Source organism: Haliotis rubra, unplaced genomic scaffold, assembly GCF_003918875.1.
Source record: "Haliotis rubra isolate DU_JTF1 unplaced genomic scaffold, ASM391887v1 Scf6, whole genome shotgun sequence".
Taxonomy (NCBI): Eukaryota; Metazoa; Mollusca; class Gastropoda; order Lepetellida; family Haliotidae; genus Haliotis; species Haliotis rubra.
In genome coordinates, this window is record NW_025767301.1 from 2,643,378 (window position 1) to 2,664,364 (window position 20,987).

At 39.1% G+C, this 20,987-nt stretch overlaps 1 protein-coding gene across 7 annotated transcripts in view; it reads right to left on the reverse strand.

Moving 5' to 3' along the window:
- Positions 1-11,225: 11,225 nt before the first annotated feature.
- Positions 11,226-20,987, reverse strand: part of LOC124255295 (homeobox protein six1a-like) — a 76,597-nt gene continuing 66,835 nt past the window's right edge. For 4 of the 7 annotated variants that reach the window (XM_046689168.1, XM_046689172.1, XM_046689174.1 and 1 more), the window contains 2 exons: positions 15,306-15,969; positions 11,226-12,655 (listed from right to left, as the gene is read on the reverse strand). In XM_046689168.1, coding sequence (XP_046545124.1) covers positions 12,325-12,655; positions 15,306-15,969 — 995 coding nt within the window. In that variant the 3' untranslated portion in view covers positions 11,226-12,324. Of the gene's footprint in view, positions 12,656-15,305; positions 15,970-16,253; positions 16,464-20,987 lie in introns of those variants that run through there. The other 3 variants (XM_046689173.1, XM_046689171.1, XM_046689169.1) reach the window with 3 other exon arrangements.

Sequence of the window (20,987 nt, forward strand, 5' to 3'; positions counted from 1 at the left end):
GCTGTCAACATAATTGAAAACATTGGGTGCAATGTTTTATAAGATATCGCGTTTAAATACGTTTGAAAAGTGGTCAAACTGTCGTGGTGACTTTGAAGATAAGGTCAAGGTCACCCAAATCAACTGGTGTCTGCGTAATCCCCCAATGTAGGATGTCACCAAATCTGAAGACATTGGGTACAACAGTCCATGAGATGCCGCGTTAACAAGAGTTTGAAACGTGGTCAAAGTGTCGTAGTGACCTTGAATATAAGGTCAAGGTCACCCAAATCAACTGATGTCTGCGTAATCCCCCAATGCAGGCTGTCACCAAATTTGAAGACATTGGGTACAACAGTTCATGAGATATCTCGTTAACAAGATTTTGAAAAGTGGTCAAAGTGTCGTGGTGACCTTGAAGATATGGTCAAGGTCACCCAAATCAACTGGTGTCGACATAATCCCCTAATGTAGGCTGTCACCAAATTTGAAGACATTGGGAACAACAGTTCATGAGATATCGCGTTAACAAGAATCGGGACGTACGGACGTACGGACGCCGCTGAATACATAGTCACCCGTTCCGCGTTGCGGCGGAGGACAAAAATGAGCCGTCTACAACCAACAAATCCCTATTCGCTTACCATATCTTATTTGATATAATGTAGATCAACAAAGTCCCATGCAAGTCTAGATGTTTTTAGTATCAGGTAATTGAGATCATTTGGGCGCCTTGCTATTATATGTTAGACGCAAATTTAACAAACAAGAATATTTAAACATGTTCATTGAAAGATTTCATTTAATCAGATTTGAAATTGATAGAAAACAAAGGAATTCATTCGCGTATCCATCTGTTTCAAGCATCAGGCTAAAGAGGACCCTGTTTGGACCAACACTATTACTGCAGAAACTGACATATTGCACGTTGCTATTATGTCTCGGCATTAAGCTTCTACATTTCACGTCACAGTGAAACACTAGGAATATATCCTTATATATCTGGGTCGCTCATAACAGGATAACAGTTAAGTCACGATTTATTAGCTTTGTGATGAGTGGCGGTGATTCAGATATTACCGTTTATCAACAATTTACGACTTCCAATATGTTTTAAAATTATTATTTAATAAAAAACGTGATATTCCAATATATCATTTTGTTTAACGTGTACACGAAGAAGCGAATACATTTTACTCGTTTTTAATGTGACTTCACAAACATGCACTGTTATAAGCACGGCCGATTAGGTTGTCCTTGGTCCAAATTTGGTCCAAGTCGTTCAAACATCATTTCCTTTGTGTGTTGCGCGAATATTATGACACGCTCTAGTCTCTGATCAGATAATGTTTCTATTTCTGACTTGAGGTCAAGACATAGCACCACAGCTTCAGGACCTACAACCCTTGAAGATCCGGGTTAGAATCGGTCTTCAGCAACCCATGCTTGTCGTAAGAGGCGACTAACGGGATCGGGTGGTCAGGCTCGCTGACTTGTTTGACACATGTCATCTTTCATGTGCGTAGATAGATGCTCGTGCTGTTGATCACTGGATTGTGAGGTCCAGACTCGATTATTTACAGACCACCGACATATAGCTGGAATATTGCTGAGTGCGGCGTAAAACAACAAATAATCAAGCAAACAATCACAGGACCTAGATACGGGACTCCCGCTACAAGGTCCAGACACAGGACTCCCGCTACAAGGTCCAGACACAGGACTCCAGGTACAAGGTCCAGACACAGGACTCCCGCTACAAGGTCCAGACACAGGACTCCCGCTACAAGGTCCAGACACAGGACTCCCGCTACAAGGTCCAGACACAGGACTCCCGCTACAAGGTCCAGACACAGGACTCCCGCTACAAGGTCCAGACACAGGACTCCCGCTACAAGGTCCAGACACAGGACTCCCTGCTACAAGGTCCAGACACAGGACTCCCGCTACAAGGTCCAGACACAGGACTCCCGCTACAAGGTCCAGACACAGGACTCCTGCTACAAGGTCCAGACACAGGACTCCCGCTACAAGGTCCAGACACAGGACTCCTGCTACAAGGTCCAGACACAGGACTCCCGCTACAAGGTCCAGACACAGGACTCCCGCTACAAGGTCCAGACACAGGACTCCCGCTACAAGGTCCAGACACAGGACTCCCGCTACAAGGTCCAGACACAGGACTCCCGCTACAAGGTCCAGACACAGGACTCCCGCTACAAGGTCCAGACACAGGACTCCCGCTACAAGGTCCAGACACAGGACTCCCGCTACAAGGTCCAGACACAGGACTCCCGCTACAAGGTCCAGACACAGGACTCCCCCAAGGTCCAGACACAGGACTCCCGCTACAAGGTCCAGACACAGGACTCCCGCTACAAGGTCCAGACACAGGACTCCCGCTACAAGGTCCAGACACAGGACTCTAGATACATGACCTAGACACAGGACTCTAGATACATGACCTAGACACAGGACTCCCGCTACAAGGTCTAGACACAGGACTCCCGCTACAAGGTCCAGACACAGGACTCCCGCTACAAGGTCCAGACACAGGACTCCCGCTACAAGGTCCAGACACAGGACTCCCGCTACAAGGTCTAGACACAGGACTCCCGCTACAAGGTCCAGACACAGGACTCCCGCTACAAGGTCCAGACACAGGACTCCCGCTACAAGGTCCAGACACAGGACTCCCGCTACAAGGTCCAGACACAGGACTCCCGCTACAAGGTCCAGACACAGGACTCCCGCTACAAGGTCTAGACACAGGATTCCGGGTACAAGGTCTAGACACAGGACTCTAGATACATGACCTAGACACAGGACTCTAGATACATGACCTAGACACAGGACTCCGGGTACAAGGGTTAGACACAGGACTCCAGCTACAAGGTCTAGACACAGGACTCCAGGTACAAGGTCTAGACACAGGATTCCGGGTACAAGGTCTAGACACAGGACTCTAGATACATGACCTAGACACAGGACTCCGGGTACAAGGGTTAGACACAGGACTCCAGGTACAAGGGTTAGACACGTGACTCCAGCTACAAGGTCTAGACACAGGACTCCAGATACAAGGTCTATACACGGCACTCCAGCTACAAGGTCTAGACACGGGACTCCAGCTACAAGGTCTAGACACGGGACTCCAGCAACAAGGTCTAGACATGGAACTCCAGACAAGGTCCAGATGTATACAGGAAACAAACACTGCAGCCGTGTTACTCTTATACTTAATAAGAATGTTTGGTTCCGTCAATTCACCAAACGCCAAGTAAGAGAGCGTTAATCTCCTGTTAAATAGGCAGCCATTGTCCAGTTATATTTTACTCCGATAGTAACGAATTCCAGCAACATAAATCCGTTAAATAAGAGTTTTAACAAATGGTAACAGTTAAACTTAATGGTCGAGGATTACTAACAATTTCGTTACAATAACTTCGTTCATAACGTAAAAGACTACACGTACTAACACACAACTAGGGCCTTGGGTCCCACTCCGGATGTCACGAACATCAAGGGACCTTCAAAATATTTGAGTTTTATCCTTGTTTTGTTTTGCTGGTTGTTTAATGCTAATCTCACCATGATGCCAACTAAGCTGCTCAGAAAGTAGGTATACCTCAATGTTTAATGGCAATGAATGAAAAAGAAATCGTTATTTGATGGTGATATGTTTGATATCGGAAGGTTTGTTTTGGACCGTGAATTTGCAGTGTTACCCTGACTGTTTTCAGCCTAACTACGTTTTGATAACATTTGCAATGCTTCTGGTTCAAATGTACGTTTCTTTTGTCAGGCATATATGACTTTTCGTTGCATCAGTATTTGGAATTATAGATCCATGTTTAGATTAATCCGAGATCGTTAGAACCGAACCTGACTATGGATTGCTCTAAGGGAAGATACAGAAACACGCCCTTAAAGCCTCTTATAACCAACAGTTCAAATAACGTCCTTCTATTACTACAGAAGACACGCACGTTCTTGAGTTGCCTGTACAGCTATTTGGCTATCTCATTAATATTCATAAACCAAAGCGTGCATACATTATGCATGAAATGCATGATCACGTTCTTCCGTTCCCCGAACCCCCTTAGACGCATCTCACTGACCTCGTGTCAATCTTGTCAAAATGAATATAAATGTGTGTTGACTTTACTAAGGGGCATTTATTTATCTGACAAAAAGCAGTTATGGCATATAGGTTTCTAAGCGATACATATATTTATTTCCTTGATTCAAGGACAAAAAACTTTCTTCATAAAACCCACTCTATTGTTATATTATTTATCTTGACTGAGTTCTTAAGGTATATTTCATACATTCTCTTTTTGCAAAGCGGCGACGTCTATTCTAATGTAACTTTGTTTAATTCATGAACGGTTCAATAGCGAAATAAAGCAAGGCTATAGAAAAACGGAGATCAAGTTCGTTCATTATTCTTTCAGAAAATACATAACAAATACTCTGCTATTGTGTTTGTGAACCATAAACATATCCCTTTCGTAACGTCTAAATGTCACGAGTAATCGCTGCAGTTAATGCATAGACGTATGATTTATGAAACTTATAATCGCACTTCACAAAAAGTCTTCATATCATTACTTTTGTCCTTTGCTTTTGAAAATCGAATGCAGCTAGAACGTTTACCCTGTGTGTCATTGTTTAACAGCGAGTAGATGGTCGTTCAGCTTTGCCCTTCACATATCCCAATAGCGTATGTTTTGGCGACGTGCATTTTCACTAAATATGTCATGAAGCCATGCAATATAGTCTGTATCCCTTGGCAATGATTAGACTCGCTGCCGGTCAACAGACAGGTAGACTGTTTATTCAGGCCTCACATTAAGCATATCGTTCACCACGGAGAGGACAAAATATCCTTTTGCATCTAGCCGGTGGTAACACAATCTGTACGCTAACCACTGTTTGTAAAACTGGCTAGACGAAGTAAGTTGATCTTCAGTTCGGGGGAATAAAAACAAATTTAAGTTGAAATTTAAGAAAATCGCTTCCTGAAAACATCTGCAATTAGCCTTTCTGACACACTTTCTACTTTCTATTCGTCCAAATAGTGAAATATACAAATGACGTTTTTCTTTATGAACGACTTAAATGGCAATATTTAACAGTTTGAATTATTTGAAAATTATCCAGATGGTAAAACACGCTTATAGATCAGAACTTGTAAATCGCATTGCAAATATACAATAATTCACCACATTACTTTAATAGTATTTCAAGGTAGGTTTTTCGCTTTAATTGTCATTTCGAGAAATACTTCGACACAACCACTGTATCGAGTCATCGGCAGTTGACCGTATTGGGAAGATCTTTCACAGGTCACATTCAAAGCAATCAATGAATATCACCACAATCACCGTGTTCCATTTCTGTAGTAATCTAAGTGTGTGTAGCTAAATCCGGTTATGACGAAGTTGGATGTGATAAGTACTTAGTATGAGATATGACGGTGCTTTAGAGTTTTTTAGATATACCTCTCTGTTTTATCCTTGTAGTGAAGAAAGTTAAGTTAAAATGTAAATTATATATGACTATTTTATGTGGGGTTTTGTTGATAAGGATGTGGAGAATAGAAAAGAGTGGAACAGTGGCCATGATACCACATTTATGACGATAATATTCAGGGTGTCTTCCTGGAGACTTCCCCAATCTACTGGAACATACTGGGAAATCTCGTTTACTCGAACATATCCTTTAGATGTTGTAGTTCCTGTCGAATCCTTGGCATTATTGTCTGGTGTCGACATCTCGCTCAATTCAAACTATGGATAACACGATCTTTTCCAGAGTCGACTGTATTCGAGTTAACGTTCATGGGAAAGTCGGGGATGTTCAAAAACAGATTCAGTTCTGAGACTATCCAGTGCTACTGCCACAAGCCAACAAACCTCCTGAACCATCCACTAGTCAATAATAAACAAATACAGCCAATCCATTGCAAAGAAAACTTGCAGTCGTCGGTTGACGGTGGCAAAATTACACCAAGTTCACGAAAATATTCACTTGGGTAGCAAAATATACTTTTCTATAGGCGTCAAAAACTTCAAAAGAATCAGTTCTTGCCAATATCGCGCAATGTTTTTCTTAAGATCCAAGAACAATTCCCACGCAGGTTCCTGCCAGGCACAACACACGCATCTGGCGCTGGTACCATTCAGAAACATATGGGGCCGTATTCACGAAGATCACTTTCGGTCTGGGTCTACCCAGGAAAACCTTTTGCGTTGCTTTCATTGTACCTTTCATAGAACTAGGGAGTTCTTGTTGTAATGAAGCTGAAAATGTATGTTCTTTTTAAAAGGTTTGAAAGGGGATTAAAAAGTTTTGTTTAAACTTATGTTTAGTTGTAGCCAGACTGGAATAAATTAGCATGTCTACTTAAATCAAATGGTGTTTTTGGTCATGTGTTATGTGTTTATGCATGAGGTATTATTACGACATAATGAGGTATTCATTACTGACAGATATATGAGGTATTTTTCCACCTAGTACAGCGCTATTTGTACCCATGCTAAGAATTATTGATACCCCAATACCAAAACACGTACACGTATATCTAGGGCTGGGAATACTTACTAGCATTTGTATGGGCAATGTAATGCGTGAAACAGAATGGTGATCTCAGTCTTGCTTAGCTTATATAATGTTGACTTTCAATGCGTTGAAAGGGTTAAAGCGAACCTCTTCAGCCATATGAATTTCAAACTTGAACCACATCGTCCTGGGGTATGTAGAAGAGGGCATTGCTTACCTCAACTTGTAATTGATACTTAACGACAACACGCCGGGAACAGACACCTGGGACAGGCTGAACTGTGTCAAAGGGATACCTGTTTCAGGACGTATCGATAAGGTTGGCCGAAATGAAGTGTAATGACTCCTTATCAACACACAGTGTTTACAGAAAATATATTTGTATTACATAGAAAACATACTAAATTCAACTGATAACAAAGGAGGGTGTTAAAATATGTATTTAAAAAATTATATCAAGCAGAGGGTCTTCTACTGACAGAATAGCTTGTGAATTAAGAGAAACAATTTTGATCTAAGAATATAATTTTAAAACCTATGTAAAATTAAACACAATTTGTTTTCTGATTAACAGGCTTATTGGTAGCTATTTCTAATAAACTGTAGGAACTTTAGGTTGTTAACAAAATATTAGAAAAATTGCAGAAAATAACCTTGACAGGATATATTTTGCCAAAATGTTGAAAGGTGTATGTATTTATTAGAATATATATTTTTGTATGCTTATGTTATTGTTTACGTGTGCCTATGAAAATATATGATAACTAATTTCAGAAGAGAGATATTAACCATGATTCGCTGCAATAATTCTGTTCTCAAATAAATGAGATGTCACTCCTGGTTCTATTATGTCAGTGTAATAACAAATGTGATTTCTAAGGGATATCGATCTACGAATAAAGCAGGTATTAATATAAACTACTTCCTGGCAAGCAAATAAGCTTCGAATGACATTAATTATCCAACAGAGTAAATTAATTAACTTGTCTGTTGAAAAACAATCATTTCACAGAACTGATGATAGGGAACCATTATTAACAGGCTTCGTGGCGTGAAACTTGCTCAATTACATCTCCAGCATAGCGTAGCCAGATCAATCAGTTTGATCACAGTCAGGTAACTTCTGCAGCCAGAAAACAACTCATGTATGTTCATGGAGATTTTCCAAAATGTTCGAACATTCGTTTTGATTTTTTTTTCAGCAAACAAATTAACATGAAATTAAGCTTGTGATTGAAAACTGAAAATTGGAAATATGTTAATAATGTCCATTGATATCGATTATCTTTGTCATGCATCTTTCTTCTTATTGCTATATTTTGTATTCATGTGGTCACCATTACCAAACTCACAAATAAATATACGTAACATCTATTTCTTTAATTCCATGAACTAATATAATATGCATAAGTTCTAGTCGGATAGAGTTTCAAGAATCGTCAGGTACCGGATTATAAAACGTAATATCTACCTATAGTATTAAGATTGAAGAGTGTTTCTAGAATTCTGTCTTTGTCGAAAGCGATATTAACATGATAATCAACTTTAACAGAGACAAAAATCTATGTTTAGATAATGCCCATATTAACGAGAACAGAGGATGTCTTCTGGGTAACTAATTACTTTTGTCAACCGTCCTCATTAGCCCGACACCTGGGGAACCACTTCAGGTGTGCTAATAACCCATTACTGACTACAAACGATAGCGTTCCATCCCGTCTTGATTAAGATTAATGAGGTATGAGCGTCTGGTAGGAGATGGGAAAGGTAGGGATGTGGCGGCAGCATCAAGGTGATCAGGGATTGTCATTGTGTATGGTTTTTTTCTCTGAGATGAAGTAGGGCAATGGATCGAAGGTTCGTATTGTTTTAAATATTAAGCGAAGATAATAGGGGTTCTTTTTACACTATCGTTTCTAAAAATGATATATGTATTATTATCATAAAAAGAAATTGGTTAAAATATTTCTACATATTCCAAGATAAACTAATAATTTGTATATACATGTAGCACACATGTTCATTACTTTTAAAATTTCAGAAAAATACTTTAGAGAGGCAAATGTATATGCTTTAGGGAATATGTGAAACGTCTAAACACGGTGATACATCACCAAGCTTATTGGAGTCAAACGATTATTATATGGAAGATGTTTTTACATATTGTTGTAACAAGTGAAACTAATGGGTAGATTTAACCAAAAATGGAAAAGAATTTAGATTCCTTAGTTAACTGTATAATTTTAATGTTTACTAAAAATTGGCGATATATTTAGTGTCTAAAATATTTGCCTTTGAACGTTGAAAAATTAGTCCAGAGATATTTATATATGGTCTAGGGACTGAAAATACATACGAGTGAAATGTACAAATCAATTTTGAATAAATTTAAATTATCAGAAAACAGTATTCGTTATATCTGTCGGAGCGAATTACAGTATATATATTTCACAGGACTCACAACATTGAGAACGCCGACCACAGATACGGGTTTAATTGTTCGAAATGCCATTGTGATTTCCCGAAATAGAATGAGTCATTATTCTATCATGTGTGTTAAATATATCACTAAACCCAACATCACCACATCCGTAAAAAAACAACGAAAATGTATATAACAAAATGGAGTGTCAATAAAGGTCAGCGGCTGTTAACACCTAATTGAAACTCCGCTTTTAAACGGCAACATGTGCTCTTGCTTTATGTTGGGATATTTAATATACAACACAAGCTATTGATTTTTGACTCAAAACCCCATAAGCCTTGACATACATACAGTCAGAATCAGCAGAGGTGGTCCGAGATACAAGCACTAATTCATAGATGTTGGCTCCTGGTTTCATTAACGCTGAACGGGTGCTCAGCATTCCGTTTCATACAAGTGATTATTGAATATTTACCGAATTATTCGGATGACTGATTTCATGGAAATATATTTCCTTGCAATTTGACACTTTAGTGGTGTGAGAACAACTCAACCATGTGAAAACCTATTTTGTGCGCGGAAATATGCAACCCATAAATACACAAATAACTGGATTAATATTGCGCATCAATTCATGTTTATCATTTAGAATAATGCCAGAACAAGTGTTAACACGTGGTGCCTACTTACATCTTTGTAAATAAAATAAATAATTTAATCGGTAATGAAAGATGCATTTCCTAATTTTTGTTAATTCTAAACATAATAATTTGACACTGAATGTACATTTTGTTGAAATGCATTTCAAAATGGTATGTGTGACAAAATCCATCAAAATGATCCGTGTTTAACAGACCATCACTTTGAATGCATTCAAAAGCAGTATTCATCTGCTATCTTGTTATTGAAATCAATACGTTTATTAACATGTTGAATATTTTGATATCAGCAGGTCGGGTGCATTAGAAACGTATTTTAGTAACGGTTGTTTTAACATCAAATGCTTGGTATAATTTTCGAAATGAAACGGGACTTGATTATTGACCCTAATCTTTTAGGGTTAGGTTTAAACGTGCATATATTAAAAATACCAAGATCATACAGAGGCAGGTATGAATATAATACGTATAATATTTTGAAATTTGACGTATTGATAAATATTTTGTTAAGAACGGATACTGATGAAAACGGAAAGTGTACACTCACTTGTTGATCTAATATGACAATAATAATATAAGCTCTAAACGAAACTATCCACTCAATTCAGGATCTATAGACAATGTTTGAAAATTGATATTAGAAGCAAAATGGAAAACCTATGTTGTCTTTTACCACAATACATCCAAACCTACATATGTAGAGAATATATGTATGAAGACAAGCTATTTTTGAAATCATGAATATTTAAATCCCTGTTTGATGAATATGGATAGACTTTATTAAGTAGTTGGAAGGAAAGTATCATGATCTTTAATTTACTAAGGGACAGGCATCCATTATTCCTCTTAACCAGGATTGTAATGGTAGGAATATCATTGTGATCGTCTAGCAAATCAGAGCAAGGCATAGTTGATATAAAGTCAAAGGAAAGTCTACGATTTTTTTCAAGCTGTCGTGATGACCTCGAAGTATTTTCCTTATTGTCGTTTTTTATTTGTTTCTTATTGTTAAGAAGGTCGTGTTTATTTTTGAACACAATACTCAATACTGTGAGGACTTTCTTTGATCCAGAGACAGTGTAGGCTGTGAATCAGGCACGTATCTTACGTGACAGAAGGATATAGACCAAGCAGTAACGTTATGTATACTGAAGTATACTAAGTTTACAGTATATGTTCTGATCGAGAGAATTGTTATGCCTTTCATTCCACCTCTTCTGAACCAAATGCACATAACATGCATTATGGGTTTGTGCTGTCCATACATTTACCGTATCATAACGAGCATCTGTAGAGACTTTTCGTGATGTGTATCACTACACCAGATGCTTTGATACAATCTCTCCATAGATTATCTGTGATCTGGAATCTTCGTGAGCTTGTATTAATTTTGAAATATGATTTTATTAGCAGATAATCAACAAGGATATGGAACCCACAACGATCACACCTACACACTGTTGATGCATTAAAGGGACTATTCTTGCGATGGTGAAAGATGTTTAGACATTGCAACGAAAGAACAGATAATTAAACAGACATAGTGTTTTGTTGTATAAACACAAACAACAATGAAACAAAACGAAAACAACAGGTAAATTCAATCTATATTTATGGCATTTTCAATGAAAATCTTTGGACGTTATGGAACGGTATATGCAACGTATGGTGGTAGTGATATGATCTCCAACTGTAGCAATCAGAGTTGACAGAGTGGTGTTGGACAAAAAATGACATAATCTCAAAAATTGGTCAAAACACTGTCTCTCTTCTCTATGGACAAAAAACATAGTCACGTAAATCAGACGGGGAAACAAAGCTCGGTTCCCTGGGCGTTGTTGAGGGTCATTCCATTACAAGTGATCTAATTAGTACAAGAAGGGAATTTGGACAATACGATAAATTAAATTCATTCTAGAACATTTGAACCATATGATGGTCTGAGAACACATAAATGGTGGATGCCACCTAGTCTACGATTGTCTGTTTGCACTGTTTTAGCACTGACCATGCTTTGAACTGTGGAGAATGCAATGGATTCCTTACCAGCCTCTCTATATTCTCATAGTTCTATAGTTCGTGGTTATGGTCCAAATACTGTTCGACATTCACTTGTATCCCCAACAAGCACTGTACATACATTTACTAGGCTACGCTGCTACTGCCTCGACTCGCTTTGATGCAAACGAGACACACAGCCTGAGTTCCTTTTCCAACCACAACTGAACAAAATCCATTTACACAAGATGTCAAATACCTTCTTTTGAGTACAAGTTACTTCTTTCGACACGAAGTGTGAGTAAAGGTTATGTTCTCTGTTCGTTTTGAGGCACAAATCTAGATTCTTGACACTACCTTGCTTACAAAAGCAGGCTCAGTTTTCCTCAAACGAACATGGAATTATGGCATTGGTAGAATTTTAATCACGTTATCTCTAAACGTTATCAATCGCTTCAAGAAAACGTCTCCATACCTCCCGGATCGACTCCCAGGACGAAATCAAAACATTTCAACCCGACTCGCATCGAGCAGACGACAGGGAGCGAGGGAGAGAAGCGAAGTGGCGTACCGGCAGCCGTGGCGATTAAATCAGATCAGGCAGACGACAGAATGGAACACAGCCTTGGTTTTTTCTTTGGGACATTTTTCCAGAGCACCAATTGAGATGAAAATCAGTCAGTTTCAATCACTCTTTCATAACGCTTGATAGTCCGTTAACATTTGCCCAACATCGTTCGCCGACCCGTTATTCATACCAACCACTCCCGGCACCCCTTGCCCCACCCCCGGATTGTGGGGCAGCATGTTTTGAAGCAGTGCTCCTCCTGGTAGGGCTGAAGCTTTTTGCAAATCTGTGTAGATTGAGGGGGAGGTATGGTGGGGAGGAGAGGCATCATCTAGTTTAGTCTGTCCATTTACTGAGTCTGAGTTTCTTTCCTCTTTGATATCATCCGAAGGCGATCCAGGGTCTTGACCAGGCTGCAGAACACCATCTCTGCTGATAGAAGACAGGAAACTGTCAGGACTGCATTGCAGACACGACAGTGAACAAAATGAATAATTTTTCAAATTAAAACTCAAACATTTTAAACTAAACTAACATATAACAACATAAATATAGCACACTACCTAACCAGTTTGTGTTAAGTGCTATATGATATGCTTAGCATCTTTTAGATACTGAAATTATTATTATTATTATTTTATTATTACAACATATTATAATCTATGTGGCGAATGTAAAGACTTACTTCAAGTAAATAATTAATTTTACTGGGTTAAAAAGAAATTGTTATCACTGTTTCCAAACTTAATCTCAGATCTGACAGAAGTGATTAATCTTCTAAAAATATTTGACCTTAAAACCCAAGGCTCAACGTGGCCTTCAGTACAAAAACTCTCTCTGAACAGACACAGCACCAGTTTGGTCAGACTACCTTCTTTGCAATACCTTGCAATAGCCATATCATATTACCTCAAATCAAATACTTTGTGAAGTACTCGAATACTGAGCCTGAAATATTTCTGCTTTGGGATATATAAAAAGAACATATTTTCCGGCATATTTGCAAAATTAACGGTAAAAGAAAAACGTTTCATAAGCATATCTCGTTTTTACCATAGAAATATCCAATTACAATCGTTTGATGTATTTTAGTACAGTGTGTTGTAGTACATATAAGATATTTTCAATATTGCCTACATTACAAATATACGGACAACACCAATTGAAAAGTTAATATTCTAACAAATAAATATCTGAAGCAAAAACGTTTGGATGCATTAAACTGTGTGACAATACTAAGTGATGAAACTCAAAATCCAACGTGTGACTCTTCACTTAATGATAATAGGAAATCTGTTTGACTACTCTCGCCCTTCCTGGGAAAATCTGTTCCTTATCTTCTGGGGGTAAATAAAATCAAAAATAGTTTCACGCTCTGTAATTGATTACAGGTTTGAGCTAATATTAACAACAATCCAACCTAAACATGCATCTTATCTTTCTTAACGTAACATTGCATCATAGACCTTCACGAGGCAATTAGTGGTGAGAAGAGCTTTGTGTTTACGCGTTAACTACAACGTTACGCAGGGCCACGTGGTTGAAATGACAGCTCAAAATAATTAACTCAATGATTTGTCATCTTTATGCTTGTTCTGGGGCGTCTAAAGTCATAGACATTCTCCAGTGTTCTCAACCCCGACACAGTGTGTAAATTACGATAGAGCATTTACGGGTAAACATTTCTCACGGGCAGTTAATAAATAAATATTTACCTGTTAACATTTGGTGACTTAAACTGATCAAAATACCCTCAACAAACTAAATATTTTATGCATAGAGCAAAATAATATTATTTTAGAAATAACCAAGATATCATTCGTTTGATGAGTGATTGTGCTGTTTTATGAAATGTTTTCTAAGATTGTGAGTTTAGGGTATCACATTTCAAAACAAGACATAACCTGGCTGTAAATTCATTGATTTTCTCTGTAGAAATATCGATTCGCATATTTATTTTATTTTAGTAGGCTATTCGTTTAATTATTTAATTCATTCTGTATGTTTGGTGATCCTGGGAAGGAGAAATCGTTTCCATTTTCTAGGGGTTTAGTGTGACTATTGACCAAACTGCCTGCACAATTTCCGATTTTTAAAGCTTTTACTCCTAAAACATTCTACCATAACGCCCTGGACATCTGAATTCGTGCTGAGAATTATGTCTTTGAAAGATTGTCGACACAAAAACCTTGGTCCGCCATCAGACAAAATCGAAATAATTCAAGGGGGATGGCACGAAATCTGGTAACATGAGCTTATTGGGATTGCCAGCCTGAGAATTAGGTTTGGAGCTGAATTTTTCATATAATGGCTTCGACAAGAACGGTGGTAATTAGAGAAAATTTTCTGCTTTTTAGTTAAAACTGACGTGGTTAAGTTATCACAATCCGTTAATGATGTCAAATGTTTGTTATTCGTCACCGTTATTACCCGTCACATTCTTCTAATAATTGCCTGTTGTAGACGCCACAAAGGAACACCATTTCTCTGAATTTGAACAGCTTGACATATTCTTTGAGTTGATAAACCATTTAAAAATTGAAAAATCAAATTTGGCTGTTTGATAAACCATCTAAAATTATAAACCAAATTTAGTTGTTTTAAACAGACTTTCCATCCTTCTGTATCACGAAATAAGAGGCAAAATATTTGATAATTATATTTGTGTATAAATACAAACAAGAATGTTAAATTCAGTTCTATTTTTTTGCAGTGTATTTAGTATTTTCTACATTTCAATAATTCAGCAGCTGTTGCACAAATCGGTAGGACAAATAAGAAACAACAAACGGTATAGTAATTCGTGTGAGCTGAAAATTGCTAGGTAAATACAATTATTCACAGGGCCCAATAAGGGTCATCTAGTTCCGCTTACACTCATAAATAGAACTGCACTTCACATCTACCGTGGTACATATACAACAGCCTATACATATCACGATAGTTAACCATGTTCCCTGCTAAATATTGTAATCACGGAAATTGGGGGCCTCATGGCGGAAGTTAGCGATTTGTAAACAATCAAGATGTCCGACCCATTTCAAAAGGCAGAACCTACACACAGAATGGACTGATTTTCGTCAAATTTAATCTCAAAGGGGCACATTACCTGTCCTTTGCCTCTGCAGCTCGGTCCCGTTGTCGCCGGTTTTTAAACCAGTTGCTCACTTGTGTTGTGGTGAGGCCTGTGGCCTCGGCTAACTCCCTCTTTTCTCGGGGGGAAGGGTAGGGGTTGTGTCCGTACCATTCCCTCAGTACCGTCCTGGACTTTTCTTTGAAGCAGTAACTCGTCTCCTCTCCGTCCCAGATCGTCCTGGGAAGGGGAAACTTCCTCCTGACTCGGTATTTTCCCACGGCTCCCAACGGCCGCCCTCGAAGTTTCTCCGCTTCAATGTAATGGGCTTTTAACCACAAGGCTTGAAGCTTGGGGTGGTTGTGGGTAGAGAATTGGTTGTTTTCTAGGATTTTGTACAGTTCTTTGAAATTTCCACGGTGAAAGGCAACAACTGCTTTTGCTTTAAGAACACTTTCATTCTTATGAAGATGCTCACAGGCCGGTAGCGACCATAAGAACCGAGCGAGTCGGTCTATATTTCCGCCTTGTTGTAAAACTTCACACACACACGCAACTTGCTCCTGTGTAAATCCAAAGGATGGCAACATGGTTGGGCCCCCGGCCGATGGTGATCCTACATTTGTCGGGGCTTGGTGTTCATGGAGCATTGCAGCCGGAACGTTCGGAAACGGTCTCACTGCAGATCCGTTTTGGAACACTGGAAAAACAAGAAAGGTAGATTGAGTTACTTCTAACTGAGCTATTGCGTTTCACTGTGACATGGCACCGTGGCCTTCTGCTGGCCGCTGATTGGCTCTGGCGCGCGACCCCATGGATATATCGTTATTCACACAATGCCTGTGAAAATCCATCGCCATAGCAACAATGTCAATCATGAAACCCGACCCATCAAGAGGCGTGGACGAGTTTCGCCAGCTGAGAAACACTCGGGCCGGGCGATTGTGTTTCAACTATCGGCCGGGGTGGAGAAGCACTACTTACGATTCGTAATGACAGAGGGGAAGACTAGGCAGCTATATAACTCCGTAAACAGCCCAGCTAATTGTCCCCGACATTCTTGTGACAATCGTCTGGTGAAGGAAGGTGTTTGTGTCCCTAATGCCGATCAGCACCGTGAAATGAACCCCAGTCTACGCTGCGCATGGTTCGTTCACCACAGCTAACTGCACAATGTCTCAAGTCTTCCCCAACCCTACCTGGTGAAAGACCTGATTATATTTTGAAAGGAATTTTATAAAGAATGACTGGTGAGAATTGCTGGGCTATGATACCCGCCGAGCAGTGACGCGGAGAGATATTAAACGCGATATGACTCCATGATGCTTCGTGTAAAGAGGGATTTCGCAAGGAGAATAGCTTAAAGAAAAATAAACAATGCTCTAAATTGGTTCCATAGAAACCGAGGCAAGATTGGCTAAAATGCGTAACGAATTGGTTCCCGGCCTGTAAATCCAGGGACAAAATTACTGACACTGTTCGCAAATGTGAGAAATAAATAAACTGTGAACAACAGGGAACATCAATATTTATACATTAACATGCGTTGCAGATTAACTGACGATAAAATGAGTTTGTACGGACGTTTTCGGTAGGGGGTCCCTTGACAACTAAGGAGACAGGTTGGGAAGACAAGAGGACGGGACCCTTTCACAGCGACGGACAAATCTAAATAGGAGCCCCGCAGGGATCGTACTGTCTGGTGGATTCATCAAGAATTGCCTCTCCCCCAAGGCTGGGGGATCATATTTCGTGTCTCGAGCCGGGCAGGGTTTGACTTATTCCCATGCCACATTCCCCCTCCACAACGCCCCGATTTCAGGCCCTATGATCGACGACCAAAGACCATGAAGATTTTCCCTTAAAACATCCCTCACCACTTCACAACCGTGACATTTAAACGACAAAAAGAATCTAACAACTCGTTCAGCTTTCTCTGCAGGACCCTACCTCTACTCTTTATCCATTTTGGTCTCTCTAAAGTCAACCGTTGCTCTTTTCTCAATCATTTTCACCCAAGTATCTGTACGTCTGCTCTGGAAAACCCGTGGCGGGAAAAGCAGACGACGCTTCACACACGGGATATCGGATGAGCGATCGGGTGAATAACTTACGTTGACACTTACGGGGGTGGACCACCAGCATATACTAATCATGCCTAATCAGAAGTATGGAGCCATATTAGATCGTGGTAAGTTTGATTACATCGCGGGAAAATGGACGTTCATGCTAAGCGGGAGCGGTGCGCAGACGACTCACGAGGCAGGGACACCAAATTAATCCAAACGCAAACTACTGTCAACATCTCAGTCCATAGATATTTACTTTAGCCATTGTCACCCGCCGTTGTGTACTAACACTCAATAACGACCTATATTTATTTCTTAATCAACTTACGACAAGTAAACAGTATGTGCTCCCAGGGTAAACACAAAGAGAACACGAGGAATACAGAAGGCTAAGATTTACTTTTCCTTTCACTACTTAGGACGGACCACATGGGGCGGGGAAATCAAACATGTCCTCATATTCGAGGTACACAAAACAAATATTTATTTTCTGTGCACACGAGAATCTACTCGACATTACTCGATAATGCTAAATGGTTGACATAAATTTCATAAGCATCATAAACAAATTTTCGTTTTGTATATTATGAGTGAGTGAGTGAGTGAGTGAGAAAATCAGTCGGAAAAAGCTGGACATGTGACAAATGAAGATATAAGTGTCTGTTGAAACCATGCCTTACCAAATTATTTAAAAACCTGTCGCAAAACGTCAACAATAGTCATCCAGTACCGACAGGGCACTATTCATATTAAAACGACATGTAAAGACCCCTTCCAAACAAGAAGAAAAATATCATCACGGACACAGAAATCATAATTACAACCTAACGATTGGAAGATATCAAATTTCATTTTTACGATACCCGCATAATTGGTACTTCTATTATTATGATTACTGCAATTTTTTTCAACGGGGCGACATATGGGCCTCTGGGTGTAGGGACAAGTCTCGGATGGGGCTCACACCTCCCCGTACCCCAAGGTCAACATCGACCGAAAGCGAAGTCGGAGACCACGCCCACTTTACACAGGCGAAACTCGCCTTCTTTTGCCATTCCCGACGACCGGGTACATAAACGGGTGTCGAAGTTCGCCCGTGTTCGGTGTACTGGCTTTGTGCGGCACTTTGCTCTACATGTAGCTTTGTAAATGTTGGTGCATTAGCGAAGGCCCCTGGTTCTGAATTCCCGCCCCCATTACCGTTCGCTATTGTTCGGGCCCGGTCGGTCAATATTTTCGGACTGTGCGTAAAGAATGCCTCCGTTATTGAGAGATAGAGGTTCCGCATAGACCATCAATCTCTCACGTAACCATCAGTGTCCAGTCCAGTTCACTTTCCCGCTAATATTTACGTTATTACATTGTGGTTTAAAAAGCGCATGTGTCATTAAAATGTGAATTTAATTTGAACACATGTTCTCAGTTAAAACGGGTTTCAGAGGACATAATAGCCAGAGAAGTTTCACCACATATTAAGTTTAATTATTGTCCATCATGATGAAAGATAGTGTTTATTGGTTCGTTCCTTGTTTTCAAGAGTACGGGTATCGCAGAAATATAATTCCTACAAAGTTCTCATTACAGTCTCAGTCGGCGATGTGGTGCGAATAAAATATACACTTGAAAGGAAGCCGAAAATAATTTCAATTTAATAGCTTACTGATGCCAATCGGTAATTCCAATACAATTTCCAAACATTGGAAGTACGAGTCATTCCGTTTGATGATCAGATTATGATAATTGCCCCGATTTTAGCGATCAATTTATATTAAAACACTTTCAAAGAAATACCTACATGTGCGTGCGTCAACATGCCTCTGCAGTCGATATATTCTATACCAACTTAAATGCAAAACGACTATTGCTAGGTTGTATATACTTCTAAGTATACCGGATTTATTTAAAGCTTGTAATCATCCCTGACAGTGGTGTCAATTTCAGGGTTTACTTCAGTGAGTGACAGGCCTATCTCAATGGGTCAGGCGAGCCAACGCAGGCAGGCAGGCACCACAGTTGTACATTGCATGCTATGTACATGACTAGCTGCAATCAACATCGCTGCGTTCGTTTGAAGACTGTGTGTAAACAAGTACAAAATTATGCTGTCATTTGTGCATAACTACAGTAATGTCACGTGATAAGAGGTATAATCACACTGTTGAGCTATGTTATGTTCTCGTTACATTACGTTTGCTAAATATGGACATGAGCCATTTAATCATTACATTATTGACGTTAAGTAGTAAAGAAAAACAAATGATTTAAATGATCATGTTACAGACCTTGACAGTTTTAAGGAAACAAATAATTTATCTTAATATAAATCAGACGCTCTCCTTGAAATTAAACTTTGAGTAAAATTGAGGAACATATATAATATACTCATGGAAAAAATAAGGGAGCACATGAAAGTACAAATGCTTCTTTATTCTTTTCCAGGTTTCTTCACAAGTTTTGAATTGCACTGTGGGTGAAATTCTGGAAATAAATAAAGGAACACATGTGTTCCCTTATTCGTTTCTGTGAGTATATGTCCAGTTGATGAACAATATTAAGTAACTTATAAAATAGAATTGTGTTTAATTCACATGTAACTAATGGAACCTGAGAACTGTGTTTCTCATCAGACCTCATGTGAACAGGATGGATTCTTTTCAAATGTATGACATACAAAAGTATATCATCTTATTACCTAAGACCCCCCCAAGTACTAATATATGAAACCAGAATACCCACAAGATAGGTAAACGACGTTACATATAGTGTCTCTGTAGACGTCTCATGGTGCTATAAATTAATAATTATCACTACTAGCGAGCTTCGATAATACAACTTGATTTTTCAGTTTCCATTAAAAATACATTGTCATAAATAATCAACGCCCGAACCGGCCAACCCTCCAAGTGCACGAGTCTATTTCAGTCAATCATTATCGATTTCAACTCCCGATTTTCAAGTCGCTTGTTTAAACGCCATACTCTCTAAATACTACCAAATGTTACATCAATCGATATATACTTAACGGTGAAATGAACAAGTTTTTCAAGATCAATGTAATTAACAACGACACATAATAAGCATGCATATACACTCATAGCATGCTGCCAGTATCCCTTTGTCTTTCAAGGACGTTATGTACATTTCAAGGCAACTCTTTTGTCTGTTGTAAAGTAAGTTAGTGAATTTTTCGAACAGACAATTAGTCCTGTCGCTACAGTGAAAACTAAAATAGCAGATAATGATTACTTTAAATGATATCCATAATGTGATCTATGATATATAGTGTGTACCATATTGACCGTTAACGCCTTCATACAACCAGGTTTATTATTCTGATTCCAAGCATTGCATTCTCTGTATACATTTTTTTCGTTTTAAAACGCGACATATCAATTAGTCTCAGAATATGCATATACGTAGAAAGCTTATTATACAATAAGGCATGTAAACAAAGAATATGAGTAACGTATTAAGTGGCCGTATTTAATTCAATATGTAATCATTTTTAACAATTTCGTTCAGTATATACAGCTGCTGCTGCTCCTCCTGCTCCTGCCTCCTACTGCTGCTGCTACTACTACTACTGCTACTGCTACTGCTGCTGCTGCTGCTGCTGCTGCTACTACTACTACTACTACTGCTACTACTA